This window comes from Maniola hyperantus, chromosome 19, assembly GCF_902806685.2.
Source record: "Maniola hyperantus chromosome 19, iAphHyp1.2, whole genome shotgun sequence".
Taxonomy (NCBI): Eukaryota; Metazoa; Arthropoda; class Insecta; order Lepidoptera; family Nymphalidae; genus Maniola; species Maniola hyperantus.
Genome location: NC_048554.1, coordinates 12,853,226 through 12,875,648, shown reverse-complemented (window position 1 = coordinate 12,875,648; position 22,423 = coordinate 12,853,226). Strand labels below are relative to the sequence as shown.

Here is a 22,423-nt window from a genome sequence, read left to right as displayed (position 1 = left end):
TATTATTTATTTATTTTATTTTTTTATAGAGACAAACAGTTACAATTAGTTAACTAGATAGTATATATATAAACACTTAAACCAAAGCAGTCTCCAATGAGAAATTAACACTTATAATAAAGAATTATGTCCACAACACACGGGCATAGTATGCGTATGAAAAACTAGGCACAGAGTATTTAAAACTAACTAGGTAGGTAAACTTATGGAACACAGAACTGAAATCGACTAAAGTATAAACTATAACTAGGCAGAATTTGATATAACATCCTTAATTGCTAATTTATACCTATGGAGAGAGAGATGAAAAATATCACTTTTCGCGAATAGATGATTAGCTTGGTTGCAACTTCGTCGTATGAATGTGTTATCAGCGTGTTTAGTCTTACTTGGTGCAATATGAAACAGTTTCCGATGCCGGGAGTTAACCCGTGGGCACCTTAAAGATATTTTTGATAGCAGATATGGTGAGTCAACGCCGTTGTTAAGAAGCTTAAATAAAAGGATTTGATCTCTTTGAACACGTCTGTCAGCAGCTGAAACTGGCATATGGGGATTGTCATTACTATTAGTATTGTTTAATATGTAATATGTTAGTCGTTTTTTGAACCGATTGTGGACTCTTTCAATTTTATCCTTATGTACATTATACTGAGGACTCCAGACTGTGGAAGCATATTCCAGAGATGATCTAACGAACGAGTTATAGAGAATTACAAGTGTTGACGGTAGTTTAAACTCTTTGGAAATCCTTAAGACAAATCCCAACATCCTGTAAGCCTTACTAGCTATGTGGTTGACGTGTTCATCGAAAATCAGCTTTTTATCTAATATTACGCCAAGATCCTTTATGACGTAGACATCCGCTAAGAAAGGATTTTTGATAATTCAACCCCTAAGGAGGTGAAATAGGGGTTTGAAATTTGTGTAGTCCACGCGGACGAAGTCGCGAGCATAAGCTAGTTATTATATAAAAGTCGTTTACACGTATGCTTTATGCAGCATTTTCTTGCTATTTCATCACTGATAACTAAACATAGGTTTTAACACCTCTAGAACTGGCGGGTTTGCATTAAATCTAAGATTAAGTCACATAATGATTCTAGGTTAATGCAATCTACCTATCATTGTGAAACTAATAAAAATACCCGCAAGTCTAAAATCACAATTTTTAATTTTTATGTGGTTATTTAATACTAGGATAATTATCATTAATTTACATATATTGTGTGTAAATTGGTGGGTCAGGATCTGTCATTCTCCATTCCGCATCCGCTAAGAAAGGATTTTTAAAAACTCATGCCCTAAGGGGGTAAAATAGGGGTTTGAAATTTGTGTAGTCCACGTGGACGAAGTCGCGGGAATAAGCTAGTTATTTAATAAAACCTAAATTCGCGGCCATCATCTGGGAAATAATGATTGTTTACCTTTCTTTGGTGACCTCCTCAAGTTGCCTGTTCTGGTCGAAGCTGTTATTTCGTCTCTGGCGCCATTTGTCCGCCTCACCCGGCCCTTCCTCGCGAATACTCAACTGTTGACAAAGAGAAGATTTTTTTAACAATATAGTCTTGCGCTTGACTGCGTTCACACCAACAGATGAAAACCAGAAGGTACTTCTTATTTCGCTTTACGGCTTTTAGCCGTGCCATACCAAAACAATGCACTTCTTCAATGTCACGTAGAAACCCAGAAGGTTGTAGGTTCAAATCGCACACATTGATGTACTATCGTACCCACTTCTATAACTTGTTCAGGGACTCGAGCTACCATAGGGCGTCTCTTTTGCACAATTGTATAGAAGTGAAAAGGACGCAATATGATCGTGATTGGTCAGTGGGTAATGGGTATCAGCGACCAATGACGTGCGATTCTTACTCAACTATTAGCTCGTTTTGATGAACAGGGTATAATAGGCTATTGAGAATTAGAAGAAAATATAGAAAATACAGATCCATACTAATATTATAAACGCGAAAGTGTCAGTCTGTCTAGTGTCTGCGAGCCTTTGAGGGCCCAACCATTCAACCAATCTTGACGAAATTTGGTACAGAGATAGCTTGCATCCTGGGAAAGGGCATAGGCTACTTTTTATTCCGGGAAATCAAAGAGTTCCCACGGGATTTTTAAAAACCTAATTCCTACTTCTAATGTTATAAATCTTTAAAAAATACTTATTTAATTAAAAATAAACGTACCAAAAATCTCCTCAGCATAACCATGTTGTAAGTTTACATCTTGAATGCAGAGGTTTACACAAGAACTTTATCCATCACACTTATTTCACTTTACTATCATGCCTAATAAGTTATTTTTATACCGTAGGTACGCTTAGTACGAGATGTTATGTTTAACCAACGTTGATAATATTCGAGTGTCGAAAACCTTCCGCATTATTCCGCAAATTACAGCCATAGATATTAGTTTCTAGAACGTCTTTACAATAGTGCAACGAGCGGGGTTTGAACCGCCGACCTTTCGGTTTTCAGTCCACTCCTTGAACCGTTGAGCTATTGAGGCCTAAATTATATCGAGTTTGATTGGTTAATATTCAAACGGGAATCAAACTACGATTGGATTGACTGGAGAGACCACCGTTAATATTTTGATTGGACAAGATTAGAATACTATAGCAATATTGGCACCGATTCCGTTGTCTTTCTCTAAACTAAATTTAGAGTATCTGCATCCTTTTCTTTTTAACAATGCTAAACAGGAACAGAACATAAACTTTACATTTAAAGACTCTAAATTTTAGTGCATGCTACAAATACATATAAACAGTAGGCTCGCGACTGTGCGCTAAAATCACGGGTTTTACCATCTAAAAATTAAATTTAAAACTGTAAACTGCGTCTGTCCTTTTCATATTACATTAGTAAGAAGAGGATGCGAATACTCTAAAAATAGGTTGTGCTCAGAATCAGTACCATTGATGCCAGATTGCAGATGTGGGGGAACCCCAAATGGTAGTATCTGAAGGTCAAGTATTTCAAACCAATGTCAAGAGCAGTTACCATTAAGCTATTGGGGCATACATCAAAAGAATAATCATAATACTTTATGAGTAACTTCTAGTTTTACAGTGACTAATGTATGAGTAGCTTTTTATGTTCATAATATTATCTCAGGTCATTTATTCAATTCGTATCATACAAACTAGCTTATGCTCGCGACTTTGTCCGCGTGGACTACACAAATTTCAAATCTCTATTTCACCCCCTTAGGGGTTGAATTTTCAAAAAACCGGCGGATGTCTACGTCATAATAGCTATCTGCATGTCAAAATTCAGCCCGATCCATCCAGTAGTTTTGAGCTGTGCGTTGATAGATCAGTCAGTATTTTTTTCCTACGATGGTACGCAACCCTTCGTTTACGAACCTAACTCGCACTTGGCCGGTTTTTATATCTTGGAAAATATTTTAGTCCCATTTGACCCACGGGGAACCAAATATGAAGATAAGATTTAAATAGATACCTAGGTACATATGGCGAAACAACATAAATTCCTTTACTAAAATAAAGTTAATACGCGCATAAAAGTCGTTTTCAGTCTTTCGCGGAAAAAAGTAACGGGCATAAAACTTTTTAACTTTCTTCCCGTCCGTCCGTCAGACCAGCAGGAAACCATGCCGTCCGTAAACATAAGTAACAAAATAAACCCAGCTGCGCTCAGAAATAAAGCCCGAGAAAAAACCATGTGTGGGCCCGTCTCCTGCACTTTTAGAATTGTGCCAATCAGTGATATAAATATTCCAATAGATGCGGCGCTTCATAGTAACAACATGTATTAACGAACGGTGTCCGCACTACTGTCAATTCTAATGCGCTTTAGAAACAATCTGTTTCTACGAATATAGATTATAGTCTACCTAATACCGCGTGGTGGTGTATAAATGAGTTATTTGGCCAAAACGCGTGTTTGAGTGGACTTTGCGTCTCTCGTACGCTGAAACTATTGATTTTACAAAAAAAAATTAGTAAGAAATGGTCTGTAGTTTAATGTTTTTGGGCAACATATTGGAAAAATGTAGCATAATGAAAGTACGAAAAGAGCACGCCGAAATCAATAAAATAAATGAGTATTTATTTATTTATTTAAATCTATAAAATCATCAATTTTCCAACTCCCTGAAAACTTTCCAGATACCCAATTATGCACCAAATCTTTTGAGCACCAAATGACTGTACCAATGAGAGAGTAGATTATAGGTACATAAACTACTTAAATATGATATAAGTAAAAAAAAGTAAGTCCGTTTGTAAAAATTAAATATGCGCGGTAACTCTAAATAATTGAAGAATAATTTAGAGTTACCGCGCATATTTAATTTTTACAAACGGACTGCATCACGATACGGGCGGGTTTACGATTGACAGGAGTGCGGACTGCGGACGCTGATGTTCCTTGGAACATATTGTTACTATGAAACACCGCATCTAGTGATACATTTATATCGCTGGTGCAAATCGTATTGTATCAATCAAGCTATTTTCATATCTGTATGTCCTTTCAATTGGGAATGTAATGCCTTGAATACTAAAGCAAGGATTTATTCAGGTCATCGTTTACTTTGAAGACAGTTTAAGACCTTGTTTAATAATTAATTAGTATTGTTTGTGAAGACGTAGCTTTCAGAAATAAATACAAATGAATACTTAATCTGCTGTGATAGTGGTTAGGACGTCCGCCTTCCTAATCGGAGGTGGGGGGGAGGGGAGTCTAATCGGGGGGTTGTTTTTGTATTAACAGTGAAATTAATAAGGGGGACGGTAGAGTGATGACGAATATATCACAGATCCTATTTGGGTAAAAGATAAACAGAATCTGTTTATCTTTTACCCAAATAGGATCTGTAATACATCTGATGTAAATACTTTTGAAAGAAACAATATATTTTCTCAAACGGACTGAAAGAGAGATGGCACCTGTTTTAGAATGCTGTTGTTTCTCTATAGTCTAGACTACGTACGATAGCAATCGTGGTGGGGACGCCCCGCACACCCGCACAGCCCCCGCGCTGACCCGGTGCGCGATTGAGCGGTTGACGTGCAGGTGTGTAGGGCGCCCCGCCGCCTCATACCCCGATTGCCATCTCGACCTGTCGCGTACTTATCTATATACATTTATATAAAATTCAAAGTCCTGACTGACTGACTGACTTTTTTTTTTTTTTTTTTTTTTTTTTTTTTTTTCTCTAGGAGGAAAAATCCCTAATGGACTTCTGTCTATCGACAGGGTGTGTCCGACTCGCACGGACTAAAAAGACCTCCCCCTCTGCGAGATCAGCACGGAACCGTGTAACATAAAAAAGTAGCTAACATCTAAATATGCATGCAATCATACACTCCCATTTACACACACACACACATGCACACACGCTCACACATACTCATAAGCACACACTCACACACGCATACACACACACATACAATCATACACACACTGTTGTAATTTTATTTTATTATTGTATATACCTACATTTATTCTAACTCTATTCTGTTAAAATAGTTTAATTATAATTTTAAGTAATCTCTTTTGGCCTTCTGTTATACCTAGATTTAAATTTAAATAATTATTATGTATTTACGCTGTTGATTACTTTCAAATAAACAAAATAAAATAAAATAAAATAAAACATTACTTCGTGCTGACCCTCTGGTTGCTCTCTCTCCTTTTTTTCTTGTTTTTCTCTATCTTCCCTTCTCAACATTATGGCTATCAGCATCTGGCCGTATCTGTGCCACTCATTTTCGCTTGACACCATACAGGCTACCAGATTTTGGGCGTTGACACAGTCGCTTGCTCCCTGTGCTGCTTCTCTAAGATCCGCGCACGCGGGACACTCAAAAATCGCGTGTCTCGGGGTGTCTTCCTCTCCGCAAAAGTAGCAACTGACTGACTGACATATACCTATATCAACGCACAGCCTAAACCGCTGGTCCTAAAGACATGAAATTTAGAGTCTATTATTTGTAAAGAGGTATCCACTATCCAATAAGAAAGGATTTTTCGAAATTCCACCCCTAAGTGGGTTAAATGGGGGATGGACGTTTGTATGAAAGTCCGTCATTTTTCAAGTTATCTGTATGAAAATTGGTATTTGGGTTTTCAGTCACTAATGGAGAAATACGTGTTGATTTTTGGAAAATTCGCCCATAAGGGTGGTAAAATAGGGGATGAGAGTTTGTATGGTACAGTTTTAATTATTGATATTATTAACTTGAAATTTGGAAAGTAGGTTTTTTCTTGAGGTTAGGTGTCAGCTAAGCATTTCTAATTCTAGTGTGGACCTTTAGAGTTCCTATTCAAATCGGGAGCCTAGTGAACGTGAGACTCCCCTCCGTACCAATTCGTAATCAATAAACAACGGCCGAGGGTCACAGATTTCGTTTTATGGGAGTTGGGACGCTTAATGGAGAGAGGCGCTTAGCGGAGCAAATAGTAGGGGACAGGGACGACTCGTTAAATTGCCGTCCTTTTGTTAAAAACCCCAAAAAAACAGTTTTTGAGTTATCGCCAAAAATGTGGGAATTTTGAAAAAACCCATTGCCGGCTCACTGCAGAGCACGGGTCTCCTCTCAGAGTGAGAAGTGTTTTGGTCATAAACTACCACGCTGGCCATGTCCGGATTGGTAGACTTCACACACCTTTGAGAACATCCTGGAGAACTCTCAGGCATGCAGGTTTCCTCACGATGTTTTCCTTCACCGTTAAAGCAAGTGATATTTCATTACTTAAAACGCACATAACTCCGAAAGTTAGAGGTGCGTGCCCGGGATCGAACCCCCGACCTCCGATTAGAAGGCGGACGTCCTAACCACTAGGCTATCACAGCTACTACAGCTACAGTAGCTTAAATTAATTAATTTACTACGGGCTACCGTTATGGGTTTAAAATCAGTGCCAAAAGTAGTAACATCTAAGACAGTTTCACGAACTGAACACAAACTTTCATCGAACCGGCCGGCACTCTAGGGATGAGACATACTTGCTAAATTCAATACCAGGGCTTCCAAGTAAGAGTACGTAAAAATACCAGGGTCTAAAACCAGGTTTTAAAATACTTTAAAGTATTTGGCAGTAAAGCTCGAAGTAATTTTATAGCATAGGAAATTTATCCGTGTTATAAAATAAAATAAAAATCTTTTTTATTCAAACAAACTTTTACAAGTACTTTCGAATAGTCAGATGCATCTACCACTGGTTCGGAATGCCTTTCCTACCGAGAAGAACCAGCAAGAAACTCGGCGGTTGCTCTTTTCAAATATTTGATATAGGTACAAGATTATGCCATGTATAAAATAGTATTTGCAGTCTTGTGCGTTGCCGGAACGAGCTGCAGGTCAAATCCAGGCTCTTTTATCATTTAGGTAATCTTTTATCATACATATAAGGAGCACAATCCTATTTGTGAAGAATTACTTGCAAGTAAATTCCACCCGCACCAGGGCGCCCTACTTACAAGCAAAGCCCTGGTTTTAAAACCTGGTAGCGTAAATACGTCTCATCCCTACGGCACTCGGCGTCGCAAATCAACGCGTACGGTCACTAATATTTTTAGACGCCGCGCTGCACTAATCATAACACTGCAAAGTGCAAACACATCTAATGAATAACGGTCAGGCTCGTTTGAACTCCACGACCACTTAGCACAAGTTTCATTGAACACTCCTCGTAATCAAACATCGTCAAGCAACACAACTACACAAAATGAACCTTATTTTCGGTTATATGAGAACGCAGTGCTGTTTCGCGCGCACGCAGTGACGTCACGCGTGCGTAACACATGCGTCCCGATGAACGGTCAACGCTGCACTGAGGGAGTTTTCATGATTGTTTATTACGGGATTGTATCCTTCAGTCTCCTAGACAAGTCTTCTTATTTGATTACTAGCTTATTCACACGGCTTCGTCCGCGTGGACAAACCCCTATTTTACCCCTTTAGGAGTAAATTTTTCAAAAATCCTTTCTTAGCGGATGTCTACGTCATATAATAGCTACAGCCCGATCCGTCCAGTAGTTTGAGCTGTGCGTTGATACATCAGTTAGTCAGTCAGCTTTTCCTTCTATATATATAGACTAGCTCATGCTCGTGAATTCGTCCGCGTGGACTACACAAATTTCGCACCCTTATTTTACCCCCTTAGGAGTTCAATTTTCAAAAATCCTTTCTTAGCGGATGTCTACGTCATAACAGCTAGCTGCATGCCAAATTTCAGTCCGATCCGTCCCGTAGTTTGAGCTGTGCGTTGATAGATCAGTCAGTCAGTCAGTCAGTCACCTTTTAGTTTTACATATTTAGATTATGGACTACTGCCCATATTATCTACCTACATTGTAAAATGAGATCCCCCTCTCATCTCACAACGTAGATTGTAAACATATTTAAGTTCATAGCCCCCGTTATGGTAACATGTCCCTGCGTGACATGTGTTATTCTTATCAACATGAACTACAACACGAAATGATAAAATATCTACCCATAAGCAACGATCTTTATCTATACTAATATTCTAAATGCGAAAGTGTGTCTGTCTGCTAGCCTTTCACGGCTCATCCGTTTAACGAAATTTGACGAAATTTGGTACAGAGATAGCTTGCAGCCCGGGGAAGGAAATAGGCTAAATATTTTTATTCCGGAAAATCAAAAATTTCCCGAGGGATTTTTAAAAAGCAATCCACGTGGACAAAGACGCGGACATCAGCTACTAATTGTAATAAAACACATTAGTGTGTTACAAATAGACACCAAAGAAGATTTAGTTCTCGGATGCGAACGCAAAGGATAGTTCAAAACTTGAAAACTTGCAATGGGCACAAGTTTTAAAAACTTCCGTTATCTTGAAAATACATCGTAGGTATTACTCAATTTTTCAATTACAATTCTTTGTTCCTGATTTCGGAGTAAAATTAAACACCGAATCCGAAAACATCCGGGCGCGTAACGAAAAGAGGAACGAACGCACATTGCCGAGGGGATTTACGCCATAGTTCACTCTGTCTACGGGGAATCTGAACACGCGGTGGCCGGCAGCCTGCTGGGGGCTGGGTGCCGATCTACGCATCGCCCTCTGATTTACAAGGGGGTGATACACTTTGTTTGTTCTAAACGATGCGGTACATTCTGATATGAAGGGTTTCTTGTTTAGAAACCCTAATAAACTAAGTACACCTACTAGATAGGTATGTACTTAATTTTTACTGCACTTATCTTTAGTGCCCTATGATCTTATGAGTCTCCAGGAAACAAACTCTCTCTCTCCAGATTGAGTCATGAAAAGGTAACAGTAAAGTGCGTTTGTTGGTTTATTAGTTTGTCCTTCAATCACGTCGCAACGGGGCAAGGATCAACGTGATTTTTTGCATGGTTATATTGAGTGATATAGGCTGGAGGGCACTGCTGACGCTAGGCGTTTGCATTGTTGGCTTGTTTGAAAAAACTATGAAGAGCCCTCCTATAAATAGGCTATTTTAACCCGGAAACTTAAATAGTTCGCACGGGATTTTTGAAGGACCTAAATCCGCATGTCGAACTTGCGGGCATCATCTAGTACTCTATAGATATATAAGACATAAGATACCAGCTGATGCCCGCGACTTCGTCCGCGTGGAATTAGGTTTTTTTTAAAATTCCGGGATAAAAAGTAGCCTATGAAAATCTCCAGGTTTTTGTCTATACCCATGCAAAAAATCACGTCAAGCAGTTGCACCGTTGCGACGTGATTGAAGGACAAACAAAGACACCAACAAACCAATGAACCAACAAACAAACACACTTTCGCGTTTATAATAAGGGTACTGATCTGCTTTAGATCCTGTGAGCACAATAATCTTCATTCAAGTTCAAGTGAAGGGTTCAAAATGAGCGCCCTACGTCGGAGGCGTCTAATTATAACATCCTGCCTGTCCTCCTAAGTCAATGATTCGCCACGACCGTCGTCGCTACACTGTTAATTAGTTAACACGACTGAAGGATGATATTTTTTTGAAAATGTTTTATTTTTATTCAGATACAAGCTTGTTACATATCCTAACGATAACCTAGTTCAAATCACTTACGCAGTAAACCATCTTTGAAGGCTAAGTCACTAGGTCATAAGTCCAGCGCTCCGTCAGCAAGAAACTACCTCATTGCCATACGTGACTCCGCAACGAATTGGGATTTAGCTATATTTTAACATAAGGTATTTAAACCAAGTGAGAAATGTGAAGAGGGGCAGTCTGTCGTCACACCTCGACGCAGTCTCTTAGTTAGGTTAGATAAGATTTAGGTCGTCACCATGTAAAACTCTGCATCTAACCTCGGTGCAGAGTGCAGACGTTAGGTTAAGTTAAAATGCAATGATTTAAGAATATAAATTTAGTAAAAGCCTATCTTCGTTTCCTTCAAAAATCCTTCTGGTTGCCGCTTACGTAACTAGCTAGCCTTTGATTGCGATCTCACCTGGTGGTAAGTTATGATGCAGTCTAAGATGATAGCGGGCTAACCTGGAAAGAGCAAGGCATCATACCTCTTTGTTTGGCACGGCTTTGCCGGTAAGGTGATAACTAGCCACGGCCAAATCCTCCCACCAGACCAGACCAGAAATTTAGAAATTATGAAATTCCAAACCCCTGCCGGGAATCGAACCCGGGACCACAGTTACGTTTACGACTGCGCCAGGGAGGTCGTAGGTTATAAGAGCTTACCTAATCTAATCACTATACAAATCATATCCGAGTGGAATGGTCGCAAGAGAACTGGCTGCATTTCCGCGCTGCAAAGTCAGACTGATCCTTTGCATAAAAAATTTGCAAGCCAAATAAGGCAATATTAATCGTGGTGAAAATGAAATGTCTCCTAAGTTTTTTTTAGCACTAACATTCCATGGCCTCAGTCTTTGCCCCAGAGTCTCCACTATGTAACTTTCGAAAAGCTCACTTCGCTTGTGGTTCTACCTTAGAACCACAAGCGAAGTGAGCTGCCTTCGCTGGCTCGGAATTTAATACGAACTCTCGCGCCGAAATAACATCGTTGCAGCTTTGCATAACAAATAACTATTACATATAAACTTGGTAGTGCCACTAACATTAAAAATTCTATACAACTTACACACTCAAGGATCATCAAGACCCCAGGGGCGGGTATACTCAATACTGCCGGCTATGAATAGTTAACCATATTACGCGATCGAGCTCTGCACTCTCTGTTTACGATTGCGACAAAGGGCCGGGAACACGTGTCCCTCTTAGCACGTGGGAACCTTTGTCATATCTACTTTAGAGACGCCTGCTTGTGAGTTCTGACTTCCTGGTACTCAACGTTTTTCATACAATATAACTATGTACATTTATTTTTTGTTCTTTAAGTTCAATTTTCTACTCGGTGGTTCAAACTAATGTAACTAACTCGTACTAAAGTCAGCTCAAGCTATATTTTGAGTTATAGGCTACAGACAGGTGCAATACTAACGGCGGTTAGTATTGTATCTGTAACTCATCCGATCCGAGTCCGTGAAAATACGTACCTTTTTGTTTTGTTTGGGATCTTATGACATAACTAGCTGACCCGCCCCGGCTTCGCTCGGGTGGAATTTAGAAAATCGAGGTAGGGGGTTGAATTTCCAAAAATCCTGAAATATATATTTCTTCATTTGTTGCCGAAAACCCAAATACCAATTTTCATGCAAATAACTTGAAAAATGACGGAATTTCATACAAACTTTCATCCCCTATTTAACCCCCTTGGTAGTAGAATTTCCAAAAATCGTGAAATACGTATTTTTTTAATTTTTGATCGAAAGCTTAAATACCAATTTTCATCGATGTAACTTCAAAAATGACGGAGTTTCATACAAACTTCCATCCCCCATTTAACCCACTTAGGGGTGGAATTTCAAAAAATCCTTTCTTAGTGGATACCTGCTCTTTCCAAAGAATACACCCTCCAAATTTCATGTCTCTAGAACCAGAGGTTTAGGCTGTGCGTTGATATATATGTCAGTCAGTCAGTCAGGACTTTGAATTTTATATACAGATAATTAATGGTAACGCTGGTATTCTAACGGATGACGTATAGAACTCGGATGACGGAAGTGCAGGGCGTAATCGTCTACTTTTGTCCCGGAAAATTAAAGAGTTCCCATGGGAATTTTAAAACCTTGCGAAAACAAGACGAGTCAATTCTATGAAATATTCTTTCTGTCTGCATGTAGGTCGATAGGTTGAGATTTATCATTTGGGCAGTATTGCACAAGTCAGTTTATACTTATGCTTTAGTAAAAGCACTACTTATGCACTCTATGGTGAGTCAATATAAAGAGCAATTAGTAGGTCATGTACACGTAATAGAAATTAGAGGCAAGGGGTACTGTCATAGGCAGAAGTTATTTCTCTAAGCTTATTAAGCTTACATAGATACCGCTGAGAATCAAATTAAGGAGCTGGCGAACAAAATGGTGTAATTACTTGAAATAAAAGTTTTGATCGAAACAACGAACTTTGGACACAATTTTAAGCCATTTTGCTTAAAAAGCGTTTAGATTTTCATTTAGTGTTAGGGTTTCTGTAATAAATAACAATCACTATCCATATTATCACTATTCATCATTTATTTATTTATTTATTTTGTTTATTTGAAAGTAATCAACAGCGTAAATACATAATTATTATTTAAATTTAAATCTAGGTATAACAGAAGGCCAAAAGAGATTACTTAAAATTATAATTAAAACTATTTTGACAGAATAGATTTAGAATAAATGTAGGTATATACAATAATATATATCATCACTATCCATAAAATGGGAAATTGTGTTTGTTTGTTGGTTTGTCCTTCAATCACGTCACAACGGAGCAACGGATCGTCGTGTTCTTTTGCATGAGTATAGTTAAAGACCTGAAGAGTGACATAGGCTACTTTTATCCCGGGAAATCAATAAAAATAAAAAATAAAAATATGTTATTTCAGACAGCAATAACCGTCGTCAATGAGTTCCTACGTGATTTTTAAAAACCTAAATCCACGCGGACGAAGTCGCGGGCATCAGTATTATAAAGTTCAACACATTAGCCGTAGCGGCGTGCAAATATTGTGGTAGGTATACTTGCGAGCGCGACTGTCCCCCGGTTGAATGAATTATGAAATTAAAATGATTATCTCGAGTGTACTGATACCACGAGCCCTACTATAGGTACCTACGAGTGAACATCTGGCAATGGGATAGTATATAGTATGATGCATTACATACATTAGATGTTATCTTCATATTACGGTAAGAGGTATAGGGGGTAATGGATTCAAAGTTCAAACTATTGTAAGGTGCCCACGAAGGAAAAATAACTCGAAGACGATTTCACAAGTTTATTTGTCGATTTTCATTACAGAACTACCTGCCTATTAGGCCACACGGCTTTTTATATCGTTTATCATGAATGAACTCAGATATTAATCGAAATGACGTGTTGTTACCTTCGTTCATTCCTTAAGATTCGTTTTCAAAGTATTATATTAAAGTCATTATTATGTTAACAAACAAATATATGTAATACTACTTTGATAAATAATTTTAGCAAGCTTAGTAAGTAAGTTACTTTAAATAGATATGCAATTTAGGGATGTGTATTGTCAACAACATTTGATTGAATGAATCACATCAGGTTTAGGTTGCAATATTCTTCATTCAATCAAATGTTTCCTTCATATTATATTTAATGCGCTCTATTAATTATGGCCATAGTATTTAACTCATTACAAATTTTAATATTTATAACATGATTTCTAACACTATGAACAAAAACTTCTGAGAATCCGTACCCTTGTTATATATGCGAAATAGTGTTTGTTTGCTGGTTTGTTACTTTGTTGGTTTGTCCTTCAATCACGTCGCAACGGTGCAACGGATTGACGTGATTTTTTGTCTGGTTTTGTATAAAGACCTGGAGTGTGGCAGAGGCTACTTTTTATTCCGGAAAATCAAAGAGTTTCCACGCGATTTTTAAAAACCTAATTTCACGCAGACGGATGTCGCGGGCATCAGCTAGTTATCTACGAATAGGTACCTGAAATTTTATGCAGTATAACGTACGAACTAGTATTTATTATGTAAGGATAACCAGATACCTGCCTACAGATAATCCCTGCAGTGTTGGTAGATCCCCCAAGCAAGGTCAAGCACGTAAATGCTTGACTCGAGCATCAAGCAAACTTTGTAACAGCAACAAAATGCTTGGCTCAAGCAGAAATCTACGTGCTTGACGGTCTTAAATGATAATGAAATATTAAAGGGATTGAATTTTTTGTCGTGACTAGCTTATGCCAGCGATTTCGTCCGCGTGGACTACACAAATTTCAACCCTGTATTACCCCTTTAGGGATTGAATTTTCAAAAATCCTTACTTAGCAGATGTTGATCCGTTCAGTTGTTTGAGCTGTGCGTTTATAGATCATTCATTCAGTCAGTCAGTCACCTTTTTTTGTGGGCAGTTTCGCAACACATCTGGTTGCATCGCACACAAACGCAAGCACGCAGTCATTAGCACGTAGACGCGCAGTGCACGCGGGTGAGTGAACGCATCTAATTATACCCGTGCATTATTTATTATGCGCCGCCGCCCGCCCGCCCGCCCGCCCGCTGTCTAATCCTAATTAAATGTGTTCTTGCTTTGCGCTTGCCGCGTTAGGCTGGATCATGTTTTCTTTGCATACGGGGACATGTGAGCTAGAAATCTAGCTGGGTGGGCTTCAGTGCCAAACTAGCTTTTTTACGAGACTTCGCTCTCGTGACTTTAGGTTATTGAACATCCAAGAATTCTTAATAGCAGTGTATAGGGAAATCTACACACAATCTCAAGTTTTTAGACCAGCCTGGCGGTTTGAGCTTTGCGGTTGATGACATTATGTCAGTCAGTTAGACTAGCTGACACACCTTTGAAACCATTATTGAGAGCGTCTAGACCTGCAGGTTTCCTCGCGCAATTTTCCTTCACCGTTAAAGCAAGTGATATTTAATTGTACGCTTCAAAACTCTCCCTACTCCTAGAACAAGCTTGACGCTTAGTTGGAGAGAAAAGTGAAATTATTTAAAAAATAGGCAAATAAAATAAAATAGGCAAATACATAATTCGTCCGCGTGTAGTTAGGTTTTTCAAAATCCCTTTTTAACTCTTTGGTTTTCCGGGCTAAAAGTAGCCTTCCAGGATATATTCTATGTCCATTCCAAATTTTAGACAAATTCGTCCAGTAGTTTTTGCGTGAAAGATTAAGAAACACACACACATATAAACAAACTTTCGCCTGTATAACATTATAAGTGTGATTATAATTAGCTTTTATTGCTCTAATACAGCTACAAAAATAGCAGTTAAACCATCAAAAGACAATAGCAACAAGTCGTTAGTAGTTAACGATGAAAACAAAAACAATTTAGCAGTTGCTATCAATACCATCGTTAGACGCCATCTCATTTACGGTTCGCAGGAGGATATCACACTTGAGACTTTTTGTTTTACGTCCTTATTGTTTTATACAACGACAAGACAGGGACAGATCAGGTTCATGTTCGTGTATTTAGTTCTGCGCCAGATTTAACGATTTACTTGTACTGGCCGATCTATGTATATGCAACAAATTTCGTTTCCATTAGTATACAACAATACGTGAACTCCAGATTCCAACTCGTCAATCCTGATGCTGCAGGCCTTGAGTGGTTTATAAATATCCTTGATTAAATGGTCAAGCTCAAAATATGCCACAATAACTTAAAAACTAGAAGCCGGCGGCTTTGCTCGTTCAGTACTCGCTTCAGTCATAAAGGGAAAATATAAATCCTCTTTCCTATTCCGTGGGGATTTCGAAGTATCCGGCGTTATTTCTTGTCTACAGTATAAAGAGAATCTCTGTGCAAAATTTCAGCTTTTTAGGTCCAACGATTTGGGTTGGCGGTTGACAAGTCAGGCAATGATTGAGTCAAAACTTTTCTTTTGTATGAGTCTGCATAATAGTCCTAGCATAAACGTGCTCTTCACATAAAATGGGACATGGCAACTTTTTATCACGCGACTTGTCGCCAGTGTGCGCTTACAATTACCTCCAATACTCATTCAAGGGGAATGCGAGGGTGGCGGTATTTATAGTGTATTTCTCCATGGATTTATTTGGTTCATCCATAGCATGGGACGTCAAATGAGTCGTCAATCTTTAGGAATTAAAGTCAGTCAGTGGAGTAATGTACGGCGTTACATTACTGACTGAGAACTTTAGCGATTTATGGGTGACTTGTATTGCTCTTAGGCTGAAATCTATAGAGCGCACTTTGACTTTGCTCAGATTTAAGATTGAGTTAAAACGAGACAGATTTATGTGAGAGATATAGCTCTGTCTCGTTTTAACTCTGTCTTAAGTCTAAGCTAAGTCAGAGTGCGCTCTATAGATCTCATCCTCAGTTCAAATCTATCTTTAATAAAAAATCGTTAAGTGAGTGAGTGATTTGGAAACACCGGCCAAGTGCGAGTCGGGCTTCACTCTTTTAGGCGTCCGTACATAATTATTATGAACATTATATTATATAATATACCTTGCATATAATAAAACGTATATCATAATTCATATCGTTCATATTATTACAAACCAAATGCAGATCGTATGTGTAGACCCAACGAAGTATACTTATTTCGTAAGAACTCCACTAACCTCTTTCTCCTGGCTGGACTTGTCCGCGTGGATCCTGTCTCTCAGCGCCACCAGCTCCAGCGGCCAGCTCGACAGCTCCGCGTCAGGGTCCGACAGCAACACCTGGATTATACAGCTTATTAGCTTTTCCAAAACCTTTTTTATTTATTTATTTATTCTTATTAATTGTACAGTGTAGGTTTCTTGACCGACAGACAGACAGACAGATAACAAAGTGATCCTATAAGGGTTCGATTTTTCATTTTGAGGTACGGAACCCTAAAAAGTAACCTACGTCACACAAAACATAGGTAACTTTTATCCCGAAAAATAAGAGTACACACGGAATTTTTAAAAAAAACTAAATCCACGCGGACGAAGTAGCGGGCATCAGCTACTAATATAATATGCACTATCACACAGGTTCTACGTCCCTCCATCAATCATAAATATACTTCGACTGGACAGGAAATATAAAACAAAAGCAAAATATAATTATAACCTCTTATCACTTTATAGCACAGACTCGAAGCACAATTCGACAGCACTCGAACAGAAATTCAAACTAATTTTCTTCTATATGAATACAATTACGTTTAAAAACACGGAGAACTAGAAAGACGGACATATAACTTCAATAAAATCACAATATTGGACGGCCGACGGTCGATAACTGTTCAAAAATAATAAAACAAAAATTTTCAATATTAACTTACAATTACATCCGTCATTTTGTTCTTCAACACACAAAAATCAATGAATTTCTCAATTACCCACACTTTTAAGATATTTTTTTGTTTTACTTTTAAGGTTACGAGTTCTAGCGTTTTAAGTCTTTAACACACTTTTTTTTAAAAAAAAAAAACACCACAAAATGTTAGTCAAGTCAATTTATAGTTTACTAAGTAAGTACAAATAGTTTGCTACGAGTATAATCATTTAGTAGGAAATATCTAAGTTATGGTAAGATGTAGTAAGGTTATGTTTAAGAAAACGTTCGCAACTCAATAAAAACAAAGAATTAGTTAACTCAGAAACTATTCACTCAATTTAACTATATTAAAGTCACATTTATATAAGAAATCTTGTATTCACTACAACAAATCTCTGCCACAGCTTCTGTAGTACTGATGATATAATTATTTTATTAATACAACATAACATGGCATACGACCCCACTCTTATCAGCTGCTACTGCTAATGTATTGTAAACAAACTAAATACCTACCTACCAGTGGCGTGCAGCTCATAGAGGCATAAACGCACTGCTTACCCTCATTGTAATAAGTCAATGCTTATTTTTCATTTTAAGCTGCCTTTAAGCTTGCTGTAAAATAAGTTCATACCTAAATGCATACCCTGGCTTGAACTCCTGTGCACGCCACTGCTACCTACCTATTATGTTTTGGTTATTAGTTTGTACTTTATTTCTTAAGGAATAAGACCACTATACTTTGGATACTTTCATTTGTTTACTTATATTGTTATGTTAGGTATGATTAGTGTATTTAACTAGCAGTCCTAAATCCTAATTAACTAATTTGTTATTTATTAGCAGTGGCGTGCACAGGGTTTGGAGCCAGGGTAGGCATTAGTTAGGTAGGAACCTGTTTAATGGCAGGTCATTTGCATTGAGCTATTGCAACTGGGGTAAGCAGTGCATTTATGCCTCTATGGCCTGCACGCCACTGTTTATTAGCCTCCCGAAGTCAAAGTTTTTTAGGTAAATAAATAATACTAGCTGACCCTGCGAACTTCGTTCCGCCTAACAGTCGATTCAAATTTTTTTTTTTTTTTTAATATCAATTCACTATCAGAAATTCTAAAATCCCCACGATTTAGGACTTCAGTACTTTGCAGCATCAGGATTGAGGAGTTAGGATCCGAAGTTCAATGATGTAGCCTATGCTTCGTACCTAAAATAATTTTACATCATCCGCAGTTCCTGAAACATTATAGTTTAGGAGTGCTGTACCCTACATCATCAGGGTTGAGGAGTTGAGACTTGAAGTCTGAGAATAAAGTCGTTGCTTGGTACCTACAATATGAATTCACTATGAACAGTTCCTGAATCTTGATAACTCAGGCGGGCAGTAACCCTGCAGCATCAGGATTAAGGAGTTGAATCCAGAATTTTTTATGTGACCACCACGAAAACTTTTTTTGTTGATTTAAAAAAAAAATTGCAAATCGGTCCAGAAACCTCGGAAAAATCGATGTAGAAAAAAGAACCACCTCCTTTTTGACAGTCGGTTAAAAACCGATTACCTTGAAACAATTTTTAAAATATCCCCTTTCTAACAAAAAAAGAATGAATGAAATCGGACTACGCGTTAATGAATTACAACTCAGTATACATTTTAACTTTCGTCCCCTCTCCTACGGGAACCATGCTGAATTTCGGGATAAAAAGTATCCTATATTCTTCCTCATAGTATGACCTCAAATCGTACCAAGTTTCATTGGTCCAGAGGTTTCAAGAATCCATTCAGTAGTTTCAGCGTGATGCGCGGCCGTGATACAGACAGACAGACAGACAGACAGACAGACAGACAGACAGACAGACAGACAGACAAAAATGAAAAAATTACAGTTTTGTGTTCAGTATCGATTTTAGAGTGCCCTCGAAAAAAAATTTTCAAAATATCTTCAATGTACAGAATTTGACCTGTTACAGTTTTATTATAAGTATTGATTGATGATTAGGGTTTCTGTAATAAATAATAATCACTACCCATATTATGAATGCGAAAGTGTATTTGTTTGTTGGTTTGTCCTTCAATCACGTCGCAACGGTGCAACGGATTGACGTGATTTTTTGCATGGGTGTAGATTAAGACCTGTAGAGTGACATAGGCTACTTTTTATCCCGGAAAATCAAAGAGTTCACACGGGATTTTTAAAAACCTAATTCTACGCGCGTCAATTTCAAGTCGCGGGCATCAGCTAGTTATGCATAAAAAATAATTAAAAATCTGTTTTAAAATGTAAAGCCCTTTTATATTATACTTCACTTAACACTTCAAAAGTCAAAAAAATTGAAGTGTTACTTCTTGAACGTTGGTACGGAACCCTTCGTGTGCGAGTCCGACTCGCACTTGACGGTTTTTAAACAAATAAAATGTGTGTTTGCAGACAGCGTGGTCAAAAACTGGGTCATTCATGCGAAAAATGTCACTCGTTTTTTGGCTTGGCGCCATTCGTAGTCTATAATATATCAAAACGAGTGCGTTCACTCGACGATGAGTGTACATCACTAAATATAGAGTAAAACTTGCAATGTATTATTTTTGCTACTTAGAAATGGGCATTACTGATTTTATGGAGGATTTATCAAATGCGTTACAGCGGAAGCTGAGGATTTGTGCTTTGATCTTGACAAAGTTCTCACACGCTCTAATAAGTACTTCTTAGACCGTGTGAGACCTTGAATGAAGTACGTATAAGCCTTGGATTTCACTTGAAACTATATTTTTTTAAAATTCTGATACAAAATTAACACTAGACTGCGATTTCACCTGTTAGTTAAGTGACGATGTCAGATAGAAGCGGGCTAACTTGGAAGGGGTATAGTAGGTAGTTTCATTAAACTCAAACCCCTAATCGGTTTCTACAAGGTATCGTACCGGAACGCTAAATCGCTTGGCAGCACGGCTTTGTCGGTAATATGGTAACTATAGCAATGGCTGAAATCTCCCACCAGACGATCTCAATTTAGAAATTATAAACTTCCTATAATTCTACACTACCTCCCACCACAGCGCTCACCACTGAGTCAAGGAGGTCGTCACACCTCAGACATACTTGTACTTTTCGATGGGCCTTCTCTATACTACCATCCACCATATTAGTTTTGAGGAGATCCGTAGGAGAACTAGAGTAACCGACATAGGTCAACGGGTTGCGAAGCTGAAGTGGTAATGGGTAGGGCACATAGTTCGTATAACCGATAGACGTTGGGGTCCCAAGGTGCTGGAATGTCGACCTCGTACCGGAAGACGCAGCGTTGGAAGACCCCCACTAGGTGGACGGACGACATCAGACGAGTTGCAGGGAGCCGCTGGATACAGGCAGCGCAAGACCGTGGCGTGTGGAAGTCCCTACAAGGACCTATGTCCAGCAGTGGACGTCTATCGGTTGATGATGATGATGATACTAGTTTTACTCTGACGTCACATGCGGACACGCAGACTGACACGTCAATTTATTTACAGAAATGCACTGAGCAGTCCTGATTCCAGATTACTGACTGGCTGAGTGATAAAATAGATTTCTGGGCTAACTGCAAAAATCCTTCGGAAAGGTAAATAAATAGAGTGAAACTTACGCGACTCAAATAAAACTGCAAATCACGATCCGGCATGCCTTTTGCACATTGTATTCCCACAAGTTCACAACAAACATTAAAATCGCACTTGAACTTTACTCAAAATATTATAAAAAATAAACTAAAGAATAACACTAATACTAGCACTAGTTTTTAAAATCTGTTCAAGTTCAATTTTTGGAAAACGTTTCAAAAATCTTGGAAATCGCACAATCACTTGATGTAAATCACAAAAAAGAAGTTTTTTTGCCGATGACTCCATTCAAAACGGAATCGTCACAACAACTGAAGAAGTACGGACCTTGCTCTATTTCGACGCGGCAAGGGGAGTGAGAACCTCATTTTATTAATGGTGAACTTTTTGTCCACTGGCGCTTGTCCAAAATGCGTGCGTAGGCCCAACAATATACGATAAGGTACGTTGCCCACTAAATGTTTATGAACAAAAAATAATATTTTGCTGAATTTATGGCTATGCTGCAACGATGCATTTCAGCCAATAGTGAGAGAGCCAATAAGCTGCTTTTTATTTTAGCCAACTCCGTTCCATCCCCTAATGTCGCCCGACCATTTGCGCCTTTGATGTCCTGGCTGCAATTCTTCCAACAATAATCTGAACTGACTTTGTAAATATCCAAAGAAAGCAAGTTTTCTTTGCATAATCTTTTCGTTTTCTGTTAATATATAGTTCGCGACAGGTCGAGATAGCATTCGGGGTATGAGGCGGGGGGACGCCTCGCACACGCGCACGTATCTCGCGCTCGCTCGCACCCGGTTAGCGCGGGGCTGTGCGGGTGTGTGGGCGTCTCCACCCCCATTGCCATCTCAACCTGTCGCGTACTATAGGTACTTTCAACTCTAGGCATCTTCAAGGCAAGCACGCACCATCTTAGGCTAGATTATCATTTCCTTGGAGTTGTATTTGGAGTTAAGCTAATCTATGTGATCTATTTTTAGGTTATGGTTATTGAATACAACAAACGGATCCATAATATCTTGACATAAAGACGCGCATAACAGCTAGTGTAAGTGTAATGTAGTAAACAAGTGGTCTAGGTGTTTCGAGTGGCAATTAGGCGAGCCGACCCCATTGCGTTTGGCAACTCCGAGATATCCGGGTGTAATGTACTGCGAATATGATTGCAGATTGCCTACACGTCTATACATGTAAGTTTAAAACAGATTGAAAATAAAGATGCGGCTTTCCAACATCTGTCTGCGGCTGATGCTCAACTACTTTGATTAGGTACATTGCTAGGAAAAACACGAGTAGCTCAAAAAAGTCATGGTCACTGGCAAAATGAGAGGGAAAAGACGGACATATGGACGTAAAGACGTTGATCTGATCAGATAGTTCAAACGTGATTCGTGAAGATGCCTATGCAATCTGTACAGAGTTCCAGTAAACAAAATAATTGTCATATTTAGGAAATCTATAGTCTGTA

General features: G+C 38.6%; 1 protein-coding gene and 1 long non-coding RNA gene across 6 annotated transcripts in view; one reads left to right on the top strand and one right to left on the bottom strand.

Moving 5' to 3' along the window:
• The window catches only part of LOC138403671 (uncharacterized), a 331,305-nt gene that overhangs the window by 242,193 nt on the left and 66,689 nt on the right, over positions 1-22,423 (top strand). The window lies entirely within an intron of this gene.
• Positions 1-22,423, bottom strand: part of LOC117991513 (putative leucine-rich repeat-containing protein DDB_G0290503) — a 71,566-nt gene that overhangs the window by 36,663 nt on the left and 12,480 nt on the right. For all 5 annotated transcript variants that reach the window (XM_069505044.1, XM_069505045.1, XM_069505048.1 and 2 more), the window contains 2 exons: positions 16,673-16,774; positions 1,428-1,531 (listed from right to left, as the gene is read on the bottom strand). In XM_069505044.1, coding sequence (XP_069361145.1) covers positions 1,428-1,531; positions 16,673-16,774 — 206 coding nt within the window. The remainder of the gene's footprint in view (positions 1-1,427; positions 1,532-16,672; positions 16,775-22,423) is intronic.